Raw genomic sequence first — 20,877 nt, 5'->3', positions numbered from 1 at the left:
ACCCTCTCTGTTCCCATCTCACCGATCTCTCTCCATCTTGGTCACCCTCTCTGTTCCCATCTCACCGATCTCTCTCCATCTTTTCCTTTTCTATCTTGATCTGTCCCTCTCTTTTTCCTGCTCTGCTACTTTTCAGTCATGACCATTTGTCCAGGGGAAAGAGGTTAGGAGGTTAGTGTGTTTAGGCACAGGGGTTTGTAGCAGGAAAGTGTGTGTGTGTGTGTGTCTAGTGTGAGAGAGGGTGCATGTTACATTTAATTAGCACCGACTCATTTCTGCATGGTAGGTCTGATCCAACCATTACTCCCTGGCCCCACCCCTTCACTCTATACTTTACAGTCATCTGTCAGGGCAATCACTCCCTCTCTCCATCCGTCCATCCTCCACTCTAAGCCCCACTCCATCCCTTCCTTAAGGATCAAATCACACACACATCCCCTTCTCTTTCCTTCTATCTGGACCACTTGGAGAAAATGTAAGGACACAAAAGTGGGGGAAATAGGGAAGAGAGAGAAAAGCGTATCAAGGAATAGACAAACAGGGGACAAGAGGAGAGCAATAGAAGAAGAAGAGTAGGGGAGGACTTTATTGGATGACAGATAAGGGGAAGGAGTACCACACTCAGACGGAGCAGCACAGCCGGACACAATCACTTCTGCTCCATCAGTCCTGCAGGTACATTTGCCTGCCTGCCTGTCTGTCTGTTAACCTGTCTGGCTGCGTAAACATTGGCTTTGTAAACTGGGAGTTGCTCTCATAGAAATAACAACTAATTCTAGTTTTGTGGTTGCTCTGGACTGGTTTGGATGAGCCAGTTTTAGCTGCTGTTCTATTCTAAGATTGAGTTTCTCTGCTTCTTATGTTTGACTCACTTCATACTCCATCTACACTGTAGATGCGTGAGGATCTGAGTGTGTGACTCACTGTGTGAGACTGAAACAACTCCCTCTCTTCTGTACAGTCTGGTGCTGGGAAACAGTGACCTAATCACCAAACACCAGTTCCTGGTTGACTACATAAATCGCTCAGTAATATGTAGTATAATGATGTGCCAAGCACTGTATGACTAATGCTGAGCAATGAATGACCACACATACTCCAGAGTATTTTGCTCCTGAGTGGCACTGCGGTCTAAGGCAGTGCATCTCAGTGGTAGAGGCATCACTACAGACACTGGTTCGATTCCAGGCTGTATCACAACTGGCTGTGATTGGGAGTTCCATAGGGCGGTGCACAATAGGCCCAGCATTGTCCGGGTTAGGGTTTGGCTGGGGTACACCGTCATTGTAAATAAGAATTTGTTCTTAACTGACTTGCCTAGTTAAATCAAATGAAAAAATACCACTGTCAAGCTGTGTGTGTGTGTGTGTGTGTGTGTGTGTGTGTGTGTGTGTGTGTGTGTGTGTGTGTGTGTGTGTGTGTGTGTGTGTGTGTGTGTGTGTGTGTGTGTGTGTGTGTGTGTGTGTGTGTGTGTGTGTGTGTGTGTGAGAGAGTGTGGAGTTGATTCAGCAAGTGTCTGACTGATTTTAGGATTATGCAGGGGCCGGGTTTGCATTGAGTGAACAAAGACTATAACAGTCAGGTGGGGGTCTCTAGTATAAGTATGTGTGTGTATATGGTGCGTGCCAGGCGTGTGTGTGTAGTATGGGCACAGGGTTACTGAGGGCATCGGGTACAAGGGATATGGTTTCCGCCCATGGAACAGCAGATGGATCACATTTCCCTGGAGGTGACTCTAGGAAAAGAGCTCTATTAATATAATGTTCTAATGCTAGAACAAGAACACACTATGCTAATACTAGCATGAAACCCCCTCAGAGCAGCTGGACCGCTGGGAGGAAAGGCTAATGCTAATCACATGTAAGCCACTAGCAAGAATGCTATCAATGATCAAATACATGCAGTACCCTACACAATGTCACAATCGTTATAATAACTGGACCAAAGCGCCGCGTGATTTGGGTTCCACATCTTTTTATTTCTAAGTGAAACTCTCAGCAAAACAAAAACAATAAATCTCAAAAACGAACCTTGCTGCTAACAATAGTGCTGACAGGCAACTATCCATAGACAACATCCCACCAAGCACAATGGGGAAATGGCTGCCTAAATATGATCCCCAATCCGAGACAATGATAATCAGCTGCCTCTGACTGGGAACCATACCAGGCCAACATAGAAATATAAATCACCTAGATGACCCACCCTAGTTACACCCCGACCTAACCAACATAGAGAATAAAAAGCTCTCTATGGTCAGGGCGTGACACACAACTACTGTAGCCTAGAAAGTAAGGAAAGATGCTAAACACATTCACATGTAGGCCTACATAACAGCACAAAAAAATCAACTGTGTTTTGGTGTTTGAAAGTGTGCTAGTTTATGTGTCGGGACACTGCTAGGCTAGGCTGTGTTATGAACTGTATCGTTATGTACTGACCTGTCCTGTTCTTGCCAAAATACTTGCACATGAATCCCTGATTTATACATGTGTGACGTGTGAAAAGTAAAAATACCCCCCATGACGCATCACACAGAGGTCACTCCTAAAAGTCACTGCCATTTTGGGTCCTTTCGGCTACATACACACCATATATTCCGCACGCACACTACATCTGGGCCAGTCCTGCTACACACACATCACGAGTACGCCACACACACACCACATCTGGGCCAGCCAGTCCTACCAAACACGCACACACACACTCCTGGTCTTGCTCCATCTGAGCAGGCCCACAGCCTGAAAAGGTGAAAGGTCAGAGGGGGGTGAAATTTTGCCACAAGACACATTATTTTTCTGACCCCTAACCCCTGACCCCTCATCCAGTCCAGATGGTTAGAAACTGCTCTGGACACAGATAAGGCTTATGGGTGAATGAGTTCACAGGAGAGAGACACAGGGATCAATGGAAGTCAATGGCCTTAGAGTGGGCCAATACTAAAATAAATTGAGGTGACTGACTGGTTTTAATTGAGATCAATAGAGATGACTGGTTTTAATGGGAATCTAGAGGTGATTGGTTTTGGAGATCAATTGACTGGTTTCCGGATAGAGCTGATTCTGCCTCAGACAGGCACCATGTTGTCACTGACACACACCCAATGAAATTGTCTCTGTGGTACAACATACCCTGTTCCTGTTGTAAATTTACGATAAAATCATGGAATGGTTTTGAGTACTGTATAAAAACCAGGTAGACTCTTTTCAAAATACACACACACACACACACACACATACACATACACACACACTCTTGGTGATTATCACTGCGGGCAGATAGCTCTAAGTGCCCTGAGAAAAGCTCTTTATCACTAACAGGGCTAACTCTATTAGTCTGATTAAAGATACCACTCAGCCCTGCAGGATAGCATCAACCCGTGTGTGTGTGTTTGTTTGTGCTTGTGTGCTGCTTCAACACGATTAATCTCACTTTTAATCACTCAAGACCGTATCCTCACTTACTGAATCCTTACTTGAGATATACAGTGTATGCATAAGTTCAACATCCATTGGTAGTGGATGAGGTAAGTTACCCCTAATTAGGAATGGGCATTTGAAATGACTTCACTATTCAAATAATATCATGCATTTTTGAGGATATGCGGATAGTCGAAATACACTTTATATATTTTTTAACTTCAATGGGGACTTGCTCGTGTGACTCAGGAGAGGCGCTCTACTTGTTGTTTCAGCACAGGCAGGTGGAGGAGGGACACGAGAGGAGCAGGGATCGGGGTGTCTGATACGGAGGGAGTGGACTCGCGCAAGTTGGCGTGTCATCTTCAATGCTTGGACATGCCAACCTGGACGTGCCAACCTGGACGTGCCAACCTGGACATATTTCCGCCACTTTTCCCGTAACGGTTTAAACCGGCCAAGTTTAATATATTCAAGAGTACAAAAACTACATTTCACAAAGCAATTTAGTGATAAAAAGATGGCCTCAACTGTACATGTGACATAATGTACAGTTTAAGCTCTGAAACGATTAACTTGCGACGACTGTCTCCTGCCAGCTCTTCACTTGTCACCTGGAAAATCTCTCTCCATTTAGGTCATTGAGGCTAACATTTGTTGAGCTAGTTGCCATGACACCCATACCTACAAAAGCCAACAAGGATCAAATTAAGAAATGATTCCTTAGCGGAATGAGAAAATGCGTTTCTCAGCTGGCAGATTTGGAATCAAATGCAGACATTGCAATACGATTCAAGATCAAATCAAATCACATTTTATTGTTCTCATACACATGGTTAGCATATGTTATTGTGAGTGTAGCGAAATGCTTGTACTTCTAGTTCCGACAGTGCAGTAATATCTAACAGAGCGGCATAGACGGTATAGAATACAGTATGAGTAATGCAAGATATGTAAACATTATGTAAACATTATTAAAGTGGCATTATTAAAGTGACTATTGATCAATTTATTAAAGTGGCCAATGGCTTGAAGTCTGTATGTAGACAGCAGCCTCTGTGTTAGTGATGGCTGTTTAACAGGCCCTGAGATACAATGGTTTGCGAAAGTATTCATCCCCCTGGCATTTTTACTATTTTGTTGCCTTACAACCTGGAATAAAAAAAAAAAATATATATATATATATATATATATATATATATATATATATATATTTTGGGGGGGGTGAAACAAATAAGACAAAAAAACTGAAAACTTGAGTGTGCATGACTATTTACCCCCCCAATCGGATTGAGGTCTGGGCTTTGACTAGGCCATTCCAAGACATGTAAATGTTTCCCATTAAACCACTCAAGTGTTGCTTTAGCAGTATGCTTAGAATCATTGTCCTGCTGGAAATCTCTGGACTGGAACTGAAACAGTTTTCCCTCAAGAATTTCCCTGTATTTAGCACCATCCATCATTCCTTCAATTCTGACCAGTTTCCCAGTCAGTACAGATGAAAAACATCCCAACAGCATGCTTCACTGTGGGGATGGTTTTCTCGGGGTGATGAGAGGTGTTGGGATTGTGCCAGACAGCATTTTCATTGATGGCCAAAAAGCTCTATTTTAGTCTCATCTGACCAAAGTACCTTCTTCCATATGTTTGGGGAGTCTCCCACATGCCTTTTGGTGAACACCAAATGTGTTTACTTATTTTTTTATTTAAGCAATGGCTTTTTTCTGTCCTATGGACAGATACTCCATTATCCGCTGTGGAGCTTTGCAGCTCCTTCAGGGTTATCTTGGTATCTTTGTTGCCTCTCTCATTAATGCCCTCCTCGCCTGGTTTATGAGTTTTGGTGGGTGGCTCTCAATTGGCAAGTTTGTTGTGGTGCCATATTCTTTAAATGTTTAAATAATGAATTTGCTCCGTGGGATGTTCAAAGTTTTGGATATTTTTTTAGAACCCAACCCTGATCTGTACTTCTCCACAACTTTGTCCCTGACCTGTTTGGAGAGCTCCTTGGACTTCATGGTGCCACTTGCTTGGTGGTGCCCCTTGCTTAGTGGTGTTGCAGACTCTGGGGCCTTTCAGAACAGATGTATATATACTGTGATCATGTGACAGATCATGTGACACTTAGATTGCACACAGGTGGACTTTATTTAACTAATTATGTGACTTGGCTTTACTCCTCTCCCCCAATGTGCTTTGAGAGGGAGGTGATGTGAGGGAGGTGATGTGGGAAACAATGAGAGGGAGGTGATGTGGGAAACAAGGGGATAATCTCAATTGCATTTCCTTGATTCCTCAAGTCCTCCCCCCTCGCCTCCTTCTCAAAACCTATTGGATAAGAAGGTGAGAGGTGAAGGAGACGAGAAGAGAGGATGCGACGAATCAAGGAAATGCAATTGAGATTCTCTCAAGGACAGAGGAAGCAAGTATTTGTCTGGAGCTCACCCCCTTACCCAGAAGAACAGTCATTGGTCTATTATAATCAGGTCACATTGTGTGACGTCATGATGTGGACCAAAAGTTCCATCACATCTGAACAGACTGAAACAAAAAACTTAGCAGATTTAACTTCTTTAGGAAAACAGCCCTAATGTTGGAAACATTATGTTGTCATCCAGAGTCACATTTAGATATAGCACACAATATTTTACATACAGCAGGTTTTTAAAGGACCAAAGAGTTTGGTCTGCTTTGTGTTTTCATTTTGGCCATGGAAAAAACACTGATATCATCCCGGTCTTATCTCATAGTGTGTGTGTGGAAATATATTAAAAAAAAACAGGAAATCAAGTTTTTAACTGCACTGACCATTTAAAATGTTTAGACAGTGCCAGACTGACTAATTGACTGTGCTACCATAATACCAATGACTGTGCTACCATAATACCAACCTCCACAAGTGTCTAGACTCTGGGCAGTAGGGGCGAGGGGTTGCTTCTGGGCAGGACCCCACAACCCTCGAGGCGTTGGTTGGATGCTTCATTCCATTTGTATACACACATGGATTTGCACAGGTGTAAACTGGACACACCCACAGCACCCTATCAGGCTGAGTTCAGTAGTTGAAGACCTGCTGTAAACACTGAACGGATATATTTACACATCTACTATTCACACCCTTGCTTTATTCCAGCTAGTTAGATGTGCAACCACTGACTAACTATAGCTAGCAGCATATCTCTAGTCTAGCAATGAAAACTGTTGTTTTGGCTGTATGGCATCATTGAATAAGATTACCAGTGGTTAGTTAGGTAGCTAGGATATATCAGTCAGCTAAACATTTACAGTAACCGCAGTTCATTACTAAGTCAATTCACACGAAATCTTACTTTATCTTGGCAGTGTGGCACAATGTGGGCAGCTATTAATAGATTAATGAATTGATAATAGATTCATGGAATGGCGTTAGAAGGGTGAACTCCTACTTTGAACGGATAGGAAGTGTAGGCTGTGCACTTAACCAATGACAGGCATTTCAATTTTAACCCCACCCCATGTGAAAATCTAAATATTAAGGAGTTGCTTTTGGTTTTATATGCAAAAATTAAAACCAACCCACTTTTTATTTTTCTATTTCTATTCAAAAACGAACAAGCCATTTTCAGGTTCCTGGTTGGTCCATTTGAACTCTGAAAACAAACAGTGAAAACATCCACAGACTGTAATCTTACCTCAGGAATCTTGACATAATGTTGTCCACAACATAGGCTTACTATCTTGACTGCTGTGACAACATAGACACCAAAATGTTTTGTCAATTGTCCAGATCAACATTAATTCCCGTACTTTGGCTGTTATTCTGTCACGTGCAGTATTACACCAGCTTTTCATCAATTGACTGTCATTCAAAAAGTTATTTCCTGAATCAGCTGATGTTGTGTGATAATTTCCCCACTTAACTAAACAGTTAAACATCAAATGCGTATCAAACAACTATAATGCATTATTATTGAAGAACTCTGTTAATGACAGTATACATTTTGCTTGATTCATCTTGTTTCAGTTAGAAGCATATGATTTTGCAATCCATACATCATTTTGGATATGTGTGCCCATGAAAACTGTTGTCACACCGTAACATAGGGAGATACAAAATGTTATGATGTTACAGTACACTTCCGAGGTCTCCATTCAAAAAAGAGTCCGACAGCAATATCCAATATTCAGTATCCAATATCCATATCATCAACGCAATTCCGTCTTCCACTCTCCTGGCTTATTTGGATGCTAGCAGGGGCGCAACTTTCACTGGGGACAGGGGGGACATCCCCCCCAACACACATTCTGAAATAGCATTTTTGTCTCCCCCAGTTTTATCATTGGTATGTGATACAAAACGAGGCAACAGTGTGCTTTAGGACCATTCGAACGCCTCCAAGCGGTCAGGTAGGCTGTTTGGAGTGTTTATCCCACTGGATTAAAAAACAAAAAGTTATTCCCCCCCACTTCTAAAACTAAAGTTGCGCCCCTGGATACTAGTGTGTCAGTAGCTTAGTACAGGGATAGTTATGAAGGCTAAAACTGACCAATATGATATCCCCTCAGGCCCATTTTGACCAGACTGTGTTTCTCATCTTTTCTTTCATTATGGTTGATGTTCATTTTGACCTTTTGGGTCAGCAAAATAACATGTTTCTGTGTTTCAGAAATTCTAGCCGACTTTTTAATCTACTTGAAGTGGTACAAAAATCTATACTTCATCCCAGGTCAAGTAGCAACCACCTATTTTGCAGTCCAAGGATATATTGGTGATGTTGAGGCCTGCAGTTTCTTCCTCCTAAAGCCACTATTGAAGATGTGTTATTGTTAAATCAATAGTAAATGTAGCCTCCTACAAGCACAAAGTCAACGACCACTTTAGTGTCTGAGTCGGTGGGAGAAGTCAGATTGATGAAACGCGTCTGGGGAGATGTTCTGCTCATAGAATGAGGTCAAGGAACATTTCCGTCCTCCTTTCCGTAGAAAGGGGTAACACATTTGTTGATTGTTTTCCTTTGGTTTAAAGGCAGTAATACATTTTATGGGGGGTTAGGAAATGAAGCAGTTTCAGTAAAGGGCAGAGAGCGCAGGTTGCAAACTCTGACATGGATCAACCACTAGCCTATGGTCTATTTAGATCTGTGGTGATAGAGTTATCTAGTCACTGGTGTCACCACGGCAGAATATTTGGCTAAATACTGCCCCCTATTGGATTGACCAACAAATTTCAGCTTTCACATGCTAAGCAGAGAGGTGGTAATGAATAACCAAGCCTTTTTATTCAAGCATGTGTCAAAACACTTCAATGTATTATACTGAATAAGACTCTTGTGAGTTTAGAGTATTGACATTTATTTTGGCAGCAGAGTGAACACAATTCAGGGCCACTAAGCCAGCACATATAATTCTAAAGTGCTGTTAAATTTGACCCTTTCTCTCCAGTGTGGTAGTGTGTGTGTGCTTGCCCCGGGGAGTGATTCGCTAATGTCTACATTTCCTGATCCAAAGCCACAAGCATGTCACATAAGACCACAGTGCACTCTGGGGGTTTACAGTATTATAGTATAGAAAGGTTTCCATTAGGATCGGAAAGAAACAGTCTGCATATAAACACAGCATAAACTTACTGGCCAGTCTAGTTCCTCATGTACATAACCTCATAGCCCAGACAGTGATGGAGAAATTAAAACGGAACTTACAGATAAAATACTCCAGCTATTTGACAATTACAACTATCATTATCAATAATTACATTTTTTTTTAAAGGGCCAAAGATAAAAGGCATGAAGCTGACGTCCCATTAAAGGCTTTATATCCATCAACCCTGGGTGACTGTACTGTACTTGACACAATGTTCTCTAAACAAAGACAGAGGTTAACATCCACTGGGACAAGAACATCACATTCTCTCCTCACCCCTTCCTGTGCACGTGAGTGTGTGTGTTATGTAACTGCCAATATGTCTTACTTAAATAAAAAATAGTGTGTGTGTGTGTGTGTGTGTGTGTGTGTGTGTGTGTGTGTGTGTGTGTGTGTGTGTGTGTGTGTGTGTGTGTGTGTGTGTGTGTGTGTGTGTGTGTGTGTGTGTGTGTGTGTGTGTGTGTGTGTGTGTGTGTGTGGGGACTGTCATTTCCCAGCTGGTTCTCTTCCACTCTCTCGTGGTAACATCCAGAATAAGAAGCTTTGGGTTTTTCACAATGCAGGGGTACAGAGTCATAAAACCATTGACCTGTGATGTCAGAACGGTTGCATGTGAGATCCATGTGTCTTTGAGGGCCAAAGCGCATCTTTAAACTTTCCCTCTCTCCCCCTGACAGGTAGTGTGTGTCTGATGTTTAGGATCACTCCATCCTCTCTCTATCAATCATCTCTGTTGCACTCTGAAGCAATGCCAGAAGAATGTAGGATCTGATGGCTGTGGATGGATGGCAAACACAGGTGTGTGTGTGCGTACGTGAATGTGATATGCGTAAACTGCAAACTTCTCTCTACCTTGCAAGCATACTGTATCCATCCCACAGAAATACACATCAGACTCACATGTGAGCGTGTAAACACACAGGCAAAAAGACACACCAGTGTAATTTCAAATGCTTCCCCCTATCCAGAGATTGGCCTTCCGTCAAGAGAATTTAGTACAATCTTAATTTTGCAGGAGAGGACTCACACACCATCTTATATCCTCACTCCACATTTCATTCCATCAGACTGACATCCAAATGGACTCTGCTTTGCTTTCCACACTTGAGTCCATGTTACGCCGTTTAGCCAAAATAATAACAACAAATAAGGGATATTTCATATGCATCAGTTATATTAGTGTGGGAGAACGAAGCACTAACCATGCATGTGTGAAACTCCAGAGGCCAGAAGTGGGAACTCTCCAAAGACAAGAAACAGAGAGAGACAAACTACACATATAACTGATTCATAAGCGGTAAAAAGCCTTTAGAATCTCTAACCATTGTATCAAATTATTAATATTACAGTATTAGGCTAGTAAAACCTACAAAGCAAACCTCTTGTGCAAGGTGACTCATCACAATGGCAGCCAGCTTGTTAAGTCCTATTAATTGTGATTTTCTCTCGCACAGTTTCAAAGGTAGGAGAAGGTTCACACTGTTCACCATAGACATTTCCTGGATTGTGGACATGTTTCTTTTCCACTTCATTGCGCATGACTTTTTCCTCTGGTGCCATACCATGAACAGGATACAATAAAACGTCATATCTGTGAAAACTGCCTCATCCCCAAGATTCCATAAAACCCTGCTTCTCTGAGGGCCGCAGAATCCTAACTTGATGTCAGCTAACTTGAGTGAATGTGCATAGAGTAATAGAGATTCAACCTGAGACGACCCGGGATCAGAATATTAAACCACATTAATAGGCATAAACAGCTCCCCTACATATCAACATATGACTTCATAAGGGTCACGACGGTTCAGCTAATTCCTGTTACTTTGTTTTCCCATCAGAGCTGACTCAGTAGGCCACGGCGTATAAAGCAGCGCTGAGATTTGCTTTGAGCCTTTGATCTCTGTGGTAATGGTTCGCTGTCTGAAACGTAACTCGGACTCGTGTCACTAATATAAGTGTTTTACAATCAGCAGAAAGCCTCTTCTCCAATCCTGGAAGGGGAGCCCAAGTTAAAGATTTTGGGAACCCCTGCCCTACTGGACATCGGTTCCAATATGTCTGGCACATTTACTAGCTCTCCATAGAAGCAGAAAGAGAGAGAGAAAAAAAGTAATGAACTCTCCTGCTGAGAGAGAGGTAACTGAGCCATTTTCTAACAGAAGAGAGGTGAAGAGAATGGGTGGTGATGATAGTTTTTTTCCATTTCGCGAGGAGTTGATCAGAAAACTGCCAGAGGGAACCTGGGTGATTCTCATGAAACCAGTTTTACCATGGCAGTAGCAAATTGAGTTAGAAAACCATGATGTATCTTCAGCAGGCCATCAGGACATCAGACTGCTAAACGGAAATCACTAAATGAGAGAGGCTGCTGCCTACATTGAGACCCAATAACTTCCACTTAAATAAATGGATCACTAGTCACGTTATACAATGCACTCTAAATAATGCCACTTTAATAATGTTTACATATCTTACATTACTCATATCACATGTATAGCTCCTATGCCGCTTGGCCATCGCATACCTAGTTTATGCCACAGTTTCTTATTTGAAATCAATTCTAAATTTCCACCTGAATTTAAAAAATGTTCTCCTTAAATTCTCATTACCGAAATGCGTCCGGATTAAATTCTCAGATAATTTTAGAACATTTTACTTTAGAAAAACCTAACTTATTTGAATAAAACACAAAATATGTTGCTATAGTTTGTCTATAAATAATATAAATTGTATACTAGCTGAATTGTTTCAAGTCAACCATGATCAATCATCTAGAAGAGTATTCCTTAGTTCCTTTAATTTCTTCATTTATATGTCTTCAGAATGAGGAATTTATTCTGAAACACCCTCTTTACTACACTTGACCTTCTCATTACCAAAATGATGAAAAAGCTCAAATTGGGAAAAACTTGGAGAAACTTTACTTTACCAACATTGAGGCATGAATGGGCTTTAATGATTTGCTGGCTGATACATTATGGCTGTCATGTATTACTTGCAGATTGAGCTAAGGCCTCGTTAACGAAACACACATTTCTGTCACGTTCTGACCTTAGTTCCTTTGTTTTGTCTTTTGTTTAGTATGATCAGGGTGTGAGTTGGATGGGTTGTCTATGTTAGTTGTCTATGATTTTCTATTTCTGTGTTTGGCCTGGGGAATATCACCGCCACAAGGCTGAGCTGGAGGCAGCGAAAGCTGAGAGGCGGTGGTATGAGGAGGCAGCACGGTGGTGCGGTTGGAAGCCCGAGAGGTAGCCCAAAAATGTATTGGGAGGGGGAACACGGGGAGTGTGGCTAAGTCAGGTAGGAGACCTGAGCCAACTGCCCGTGCTTACCGGAGAGCGAGACGGTGCGTGTGCATAGCCCGGTGCGGTACATTGCAGCGCCTCGTATCGGCCGGGCTAGAGTGGGCATCGAGCCAGGTGCCATGAAGCCTGCTCAGCGCATCCGGTCTCCAGTGCGTCTCCTCGGGCCGGTGTACATGGCACCAGCCTTATGCATGGTGTCCCTGGTTCGCCAGCACAGCCCAGTGTGGGCTATTCCACCTCGCCGCACTGGCCTGGCTACGGGGAGCATTCAACCAGGTAAGGTTGGGCAGGCTCGGTGTTCAAGAGCTCCAGTGCGCCTTCACGGTCCGGTCTATCCGGTGCCACCTCCACGCACCAGACCTCTGGTGGCAGCTCCCCGTACCAGGCTGTCTCTCCGTCTTCTCCCTACAGGTGCTCCCGCGTGTCCTGAGCTGCCAGAGTCTCCCGTCTGTCCTGAGCTGCCAGAGTCTCCCGTCTGTCCTGAGCTGCCAGAGTCGCCAGTCTGTCCTGAGCTGCCAGAGCCGCCAGTCTGTCCTGAGCTGCCAGAGCCGCCAATCTGTCCTGAGCTGCCAGAGCCGCCAGTCTGTCCTGAGCTGCCAGAGCCGGCAGTCTGTCCTGAGCTGCCAGAGCCAGCAGTCTGTCCTGAGCTGCCAGAGCCGCCAGTCTGTCCTGAGCTGCCAGAGCCGCCAGTCTGTCCTGAGCTACCAGAGCCGCCAGTCTGTCCTGAGCTGCCAGAGCCGCCAGTCTGTCCTGAGCTGCCAGAGTCGCCAGTCTGTCCTGAGCTGCCAGAGCCGCCAGTCAGCCAGGAGCTGCCAGAGCCGTCAGTCAGCCAGGAGCTGCCAGAGCCGTCAGTCAGCCAGGAGCTGCCAGAGCCGCCTGTCATGCCGGTGATGCCGGAATCGCCCTTCACTCCGGAGCTGCCGGAGTCTCCCGCCTGTCCGGCGCTGCCGGAGTCTCCCACCTATCCGGCGCTGCCGGAATCTCCTGTCCATTCGGGACCCGTGGCTAGGGTAGTATGATTTAGTATGATCAGGGCGTGATTTGGGTGGGTTATCTATATTAGTTTGTCTATGATTTTCTATTTCTGTGTTTGGGCCTGGTATGGTTCTCAATCAGAGGCAGCTGTCAATTGTTGTCCCTGATTGAGAACCATATTTAGGTAGCCTGTTTTCCATTGTGTTTTGTGGGTGGTTATTTTCTGTTTAGTGTTGTGTTGCACCTTACAGGACTGTTCGTTGGTAAAATATGAACACTTACCACACTGCACCTTGGTCCTTCTCTCCTTCCCCAGACGACAAGCGTTACAATTTCTCATTATTTTTAAGTCCGTTTTGGTAAAGAGAAGCTTAATTTCTGTAATAATACTAATTTCTCATTATTTTTAAGTCCGTTTTGGTAATGAGAAGCTTAATTTCTGTAATAATACTAAGATAATACAAATATATAGTCAATGGGTGTGCTGTGCTGGTATCTTTAAATATTTACTAGCACTGCTTACACCTATTGTTTAGATTTTGTAAAACATCCGTTTTTTAAAAATAAATTAGAGATTGTCAAGAAATATGGGTGTATAAAACCCATTTAATTTACTTAAAACCACAATCTGTAGTTTGTGTTTCAGCAAGGAGCAACCACTGAACGTAAAGGAGGATATCCCCCAGTTTTTAAATGTGTACCTGTTTTAGAATATAACAATATTGTCGTTTGATATCCCAAGAAACTTTTTGGTCCATATCCTACATATTTAGATATTCTATAGGAATATCATGTTATGCCATTTGCCCATAGGATCCCATTCAATTTAGAAACCATCTAAAATACATTAGAACCACACATATCCATGTCCTAACACAAAAATGTTAATACATAATTACAGTACTTATACTTATGCTAAAATAGCATTTTACTATTTTAATAAATTGCATTATGATAAAGAAAAGTTATCAACACGTTAAATGTGAATTGTCATAACATTGAATTTGAGCCACCCTGCCCACCACAGGCTGTCTGTTAGTGCCTTTATGCAAGGCATTTGGGATTAACCAATGACAGTGTTTGATGATTTATTGGGTTACTAAATCTCTAATAGAGCTCAGTAGTTTTTCAATGACAAACTATGCAACACTAATTATCATTACCGCAATACACCGACATTTAGGAAATATTAGGAAAAATGAAATGTATAGCTCTTGCTCCTACCTTGCACGCAGGCGTCCCATCTAGAGCCCTCGAAATGCAAATGCGCTACGCTAAATGCTAATAGTATTAGATAAAACTCAAACGTTCATTAAAATACACATGCAGGGTATTGAATTAAAGCTACACTCGTTGTGAATCCAGGCAACAAGTCAGATTTTTAAAATGCTTTTCGGCGAAAGCATGAGAAGCTATTATCTGATAGCATGTAACACCCCAAAAGACCCGCAGGGGACGTAAACAATATAATTAGCATAGTCGTCGCTACACAAACCGCACAAATAAAATATAAAACATTCATTACCTTTGACCATCTTCTTTGTTGGCACTCCTAGATGTCCCATAATCACTATTGGGTCTTTTTTTCGATTAAATCGGTCCATATATAGCCTAGATATCGATCTATGAAGACTATGTGATAAACGGAAAAAAATAGCGTTTCATAACGTAACGTCATTTTTTAAAATTCAAAACGTCGACGATAAACTTTCACAAAACACTTCGAAATAGTTTTGTAATGCAACTTTAGGTATTAGTACACGTTAATAAGCGATAAAATTCATCAGGAGGCGATGTAACTTCTATAGCTGTCCATCTCGAAAAGATGTCTGGAGAGAGCTCGACCAAAACATCCGGTCGGAGACCGGAGGGAATCGGTTTCCTTGATTCGGTTTGACCAAGAATCAAAGCTGAATCAAATGACAAGACTCTAGACATCGTGTGGAAGCTGTAGGCACTGAAACCTCGGCCTCATGTAATTTGGTTCACTTTGAACAATTCCTGGGAGTAGCTTAAGGATATTTATTTCCATTTTCAGTGATCAGATTTTCTTGCACTTTTCGATGAAACGCACGTTCTGTTATAGTCACAGCCGTGATTTAACCAGTTTTATAAACGTCTGAGTGTTTTCTATCCACATATACTAATCATATGCATATACTATACTCCTGGCCTGAGTAGCAGGGCGCTGAAATGTTGCACGATTTTTAACAGAATGTTCGAAAAAGTAGAGGGTCGACTGAAGAGTTAAGTAATTTGAGATTAACCTGATAGGGTGCCTTTATCCAAATATATGTACATATTACAGTTGTGGACCAAAGTTTTGAGAATGACACAAATATTAATTTCCACAAAGTTTGCAGCTTCAGTGTCTTTAGATATTTTGTCAGATGTTACTATGGAATACTGAAGTATAATTTCTGTCATGCCCTGACCTTAGTTATCTTTGTTTTCTTTATTATTTTGGTTAGGTCAGGGTGTGACAAGGGTGGTTAGTTTAGTTTTTGTATTGTCGAGGTGTTTTTGTCCTGTCTAGGGTTTTTGTATATCTATGGGGTTTTAGTATGTCTAGGTTTTAGTATGTCTAGGTATGTAGGTCTATGGTGGCCTGAATTGGTTCCCAATCAGAGACAGCTGTTTGTTGTTGCCTCTGATTGGGGATCCTATTTAGGTTGCCATTTTGGTTTTGTGGGTTATTGTCTATGTGTAGTTGCATGTCAGCACTCGTGTTATAGTGTCACGTTCGTTTTGTTAAGTGTTCTTCGTTTAAATAAAGAAGAATGTATTCATATCACACTGTGCCTTGGTCTCCTCGTTATGACGAATGTGACAATTACAAGCATTTCATAAGTGTCAAAGCATTTTATTGACAATTACATGAAGTCTTCAATCCGCCCTGGCATGCTGTCAATTAACTTCTGGGCCACATCCTGACTGATAGCAGCCCATTCTTGCATAATCAATGCTTGGCGTTTGTCAGAATTGGTGGGTTTTTGTTTGTCCACCCGCCTCTTGAGGATTGACCACAAGTTCTCAATGGGATTAAGGTCTGGGGAGTTTCCTGGCCATGGACTCAAAATATTGATGTTTTGTTCCCCGAGCCACTTTGTCACCAAACTGTTCCTGGATGGTTGGGAGAAGTTGCTCTCGGGGGATGTGTCGGTACCATTCTTTATTCATGGCTATGTTAGGCAAAATTGTGAGTGGGCCCACTCCCTTGGCTGAGAAGCAACCCCACACATGAATGGTCTCAGGATGCTTTACTGTTGGCATGACACAGGACTGATGGTAGCGCTCACCTTGTCTTCTCCTGACAAGCTTTTTTCCAGATGCCCCAAACAATCGGAAAGGGGATTCATCAGAGAAAATTACTTTACCCCAGTTCTCAGCAGTCCAATCCCTGTAACTTTTGCAGAATATCAGTCTGTCCCTGATGTTTTTCCTGGAGAGAAGTGGCTTCTTTGCTGCCCTTCTTGACACCAGGCCATCCTCCAAAAGTCTTTGCCTCACTGTGTGTCCAGATGCACTCACACCTACCTGCTGCCATTCCGAGCAAGCTCTGTACTGGTGGTGCCCCGATCACGCAGCTGAATTAACTTTAGGAGACGGTCCTGGTGCTTGCAGCTTTCTTTACAATAATTGAACCGCTCTCCTTGAAGTTCTTGATGATCCGATAAATGGTTGATTTAGGTGCAATCTTACTGGCAGCAATATCCTTGCCTGTAAAGCCCTTTTTGTGCAAAGCAATGATGACGGCACGTGTTTCCTTGCAGGTAACCATGATTGACAGAGGAAGAACAATGATTCCAAGAACCACCCTCCTTTTGAAGCTTCCAGTCTGTTATTCAAACTCAATCAGGATGACAGAGTGATCTCCAGCCTTGTTCTCGTCAACACTCACACATGTGTTAACAAGAGAATCACTGACATGATGTCAGCTGGTTCTTTTGTCGCAGGGCTGAAATGCAGTGGAAATGTTTTTTTGGGGATTCAGTTAATTTGCATGGCAAAGAGGGACTTTACAATTAAGTTAAATTAATCTGATCAGTCTTCATAACATTCTGGAGTATATGCAAATTGCCATCATTCAAACTGAGGCAGCAGACTTTGTGAAAATTAATATTTGTGTCATTCTCAACTTTTGGCCACGACTGTACTTGTATACACAAGTAATTGACAAAAAAACAAGATTCAGAAAAGGTTGTGTGTTGCGGTAATGAGAAATTACAAAAACATTTTAATAGTTTACTTTAAAATATATTTGTTTTCAGTGTTATTTTTAACCGAGGCCTTTTCATTACAGTTTTTTTTTCGATTGCTGTGGACACAACTGGAGTCACATGTGCAAAACTCTAACTACAGTCTGCACAGCAGCAGTTCATGTGGACCAAACTCTAGTTCGTTTTTCATTGCTTGAACACAGTTTTCAAAACTGTACACACTTATCCCATGACTTTAACCACAACCTGCACAACACTGTGGATTTACAGCACTTTGTTCAAATGCTAACACACTGCTGTCAAAACTGTGAACCACACATTCAAAACGGAATAGATTTCAGCCTTGTGCCTTTCAAACACTGCTGATTGCAATTTCAGCTGAAAGGCTAAGCAGGTGTCTTGTTTTTGACTTGTTAGTGAACACACACACATATTACAGTATATATAGGTCGAGCTCAGAAAGACTCATTTTGGAAAGGAAGATGGGTTCGTGGAGGGAGAAGGGTGGCAGGGAGAGGGCGGATGTGTGGAGGAAGACAAAGAAGACAAAGTGTAAGGGTTTTCTTCTGGTGAAAGAGAGGCGGACCAAAATGCAGCGTAGTGGTTATTCATGTTTTTAATAAAGACGACTATACATGAACAGACTATACAAAACAAGAAAAGTGAAAACCTAAACAGTCCTATCTGGTGCAAACACAGAGACAGGAACAATCACCCACAAAACCCAACTCAAAACAGGCTACCTAAATATGGTTCCCAATCAGAGACAATGACTAACACCTGCCTCTGATTGAGAACCATATCAGGCCAAACATAGAAATAGACAAACCAGACACACAACATAGAATGCCCACCCAGCTCACGTACTGACCAACACTAAAACAAGGAAAACACATACGAACGATGGACAGAACGTGACACAAAGAGCTGTTATTTCAGATGAAATAAGGGCTACACTTATAGACCATGTCGTGAACCATAGTCTCTCATTGAGAGAGGCAGGGTTGAGGGTGCAAAGATCCACAGTGGCATCTGTAATGCAAATTTTCCATCATGCAAACAGGTGAGAGTTACATCCTTACAGTAAATGAAAACATTACAGGAATCTATTTTGTATTGCAATTATAGAATATTTACACAGATATATATTACAGTAAGTTCGACTGGAAAATATATTTTTACAACAGGGCCCAAAGGCTGCTCCCAACAGGGGGAAGAGGAAAAATATTTTCAGATGCGCAGGAAAATGTTATTGTTGACATGGTTGTTGTCAACAATGCAATAAAACTGCGGGAGATTCAAGATAGAGTGCTGGCTGATAATGATATATTTTAAAATGTTAATTCTGTCAGCACAACAACTATTGCTCGAGTCCTAAAGAAACACCAAGTTACAATGAAACAGTTATACACTGCACCGTTCGAGAGAAACAGTGAACGGGTAAAAGAGCAAAGATACCAATATGTCCAGGTAAGACGTCTGAGGTTACGTACACAGCTATACAAAATACTAGCATTTCAACAGTAAAACTGTGCACTTACTGTTTTTCAGAGAGTAATGGAGGTGGAAGCACTGGAAAGACCACATTCATTTGTATTTATCGATGAAGCTGGATTTAACCTTGCCAAAACACGGCGCAGAGGAAGGAATGTTATAGGTCAAAGGGCCACTGTGGAGGTTCCAGGCCAAAGGGGGGGAAATATCACCATGTGTGCTGCAATGGCCAATGATGGTTTGCTTCTCAACCCACCACTCATTGGCCCATACAACACAGAAAGGCTTATAGCTTTCCTAGAACAGCTCTATGCTCAGCTAGTGCCAGCAGAACAGGGGGAGCCAGTAAGAAACCCCCAAGTTTTTGTCATAGTTTGCGATAACGTTGCTTTTCACCACTCAGCAGCTGTCACAGATTGGTTTGCAGCACATCACAGATTTATGGTTTTGTACCTGCCTGCATATTCACCCTCCCTCAACCCAATAGAGGAGTTTTTCCTCTGCCTGGAGGTGGAAAGTGTTTGGTCACCACCCACATGACCAAATGTCTCTTTTGGAAGCCATGCGTGCCGGATGTGAGGACACGAGTCCAGAGGACTGCCAGGGATGGATAAGGCACTCCAGAAGGTTCTTCCCCAGGTGCATGGCAAGAGAAAACATTAGAAGAAGAAAACCTGTGGCCTGATGCCAGAGAGAGGCAGGATTAGCCCCTTAATTATTTGTTCGAATTACAGTATGTACTTTTAGTTTCTACCTTTTTTTTCTCATTACTGTAATTCCGTAAATTACTACAGACTATTGAAGCAAACTGCTAATTTTCATTTACCTTAAAGAATTGTTATGTTCTAAAATTTTTAATAAATCATGTGAAAGAATGTCACTCTTTTCTTTGAAGAAAATATTACTTTGTATGAAGTCAGTGAAATTGTTCCAACTGTATAGATGAAAAGTTTGTATTTTCTGTATTGGTGTTTGATGCTAGTGTTTTTACTCTCAGTGTGTTCTGAGTGACAGTGTGTGTTATCTCAGTGAGGGTTGTGCATAGTGTTTGGCTGCACTGAGCGTGTTTTGAGCCATGTGTTAAGAGTTGTGTTGCCCGGAATGAGTTTTGCAGGTGATGTGAACTGTTTAGCTCAGGTGACTGTTGGTAGTGCAGACTGTAGTTAGAGTTTTGCACATGTGACTCCAGTTGTGCCCACTGTCGTTTAGCAATAAAAAAAAAATGTAAATGAGCGATGTTAAAATATTATAAATGGATTTGTTTATAACTTTTTGGTACTTTGAAAACTTTTGGGGTAATGAGAATGTTTGCATTGGTAGTTGTGGAAATGGCATAATACCTTATCAATAAACATAATTAGGAAAGATATCAATACAGATCTTAGTGATCCAAGAGGAATTATGGTGAAAAATGTGTTGCTTTTTTTCTCACAAAGTTTTTTTGTTTAGTGCCAGTTTCTTGAGAATCACCCACTACCCAGTCACCCTCCCTAAGAAGTGACCACCGTAGGACATAACCTTAATGACCATGGCACCTAGCCACCTAACCTGAGTAGGAGGGAACCTTAATCTGAACCTAGGCCTCCCACAACAGGTGGATATTATCGGGCTATTGGGAGTGAATGGGTAGACACAGGTTGGACAAGTCCGGCACTTTCTCAGACATGTATTAATGGGTTATTAAACATGTACTAATCCTCTCTATGGTTCATTAGCGTTAATGGTTACATAACATGACTCCGAATGTCAGTGAATAAATGTACATTCATAGACTGAAGTCATGTTTACATTAATCAAGCTTTAAAATGGCATCTGGGTTTGAGGCGATATTTAATAAGAGGG

The 20,877-nt window shown here is 42.1% G+C and overlaps 1 protein-coding gene across 3 annotated transcripts in view; it reads left to right on the top strand.

The window, feature by feature from the left end:
* The first annotated feature begins 429 nt into the window (after window positions 1-429).
* The window catches only part of LOC124045127 (filamin A-interacting protein 1-like), an 82,427-nt gene continuing 61,979 nt past the window's right edge, over window positions 430-20,877 (top strand). For 2 of the 3 annotated variants that reach the window (XM_046364373.1, XM_046364386.1), the window contains exons 1-2: window positions 430-675; window positions 9,716-9,836. In XM_046364373.1, the coding sequence (XP_046220329.1) occupies window positions 9,810-9,836 (27 nt within the window). In that variant the 5' untranslated portion in view covers window positions 430-675; window positions 9,716-9,809. The remainder of the gene's footprint in view (window positions 676-9,715; window positions 9,837-20,877) is intronic. The other variant, XM_046364378.1, reaches the window with a different exon arrangement.

The sequence above is a fragment of the Oncorhynchus gorbuscha genome, linkage group LG01 (genome assembly GCF_021184085.1).
Source record: "Oncorhynchus gorbuscha isolate QuinsamMale2020 ecotype Even-year linkage group LG01, OgorEven_v1.0, whole genome shotgun sequence".
In the NCBI taxonomy this organism is placed as follows: Eukaryota; Metazoa; Chordata; class Actinopteri; order Salmoniformes; family Salmonidae; genus Oncorhynchus; species Oncorhynchus gorbuscha.
This window is presented reverse-complemented; position numbering and strand designations above follow the sequence as displayed.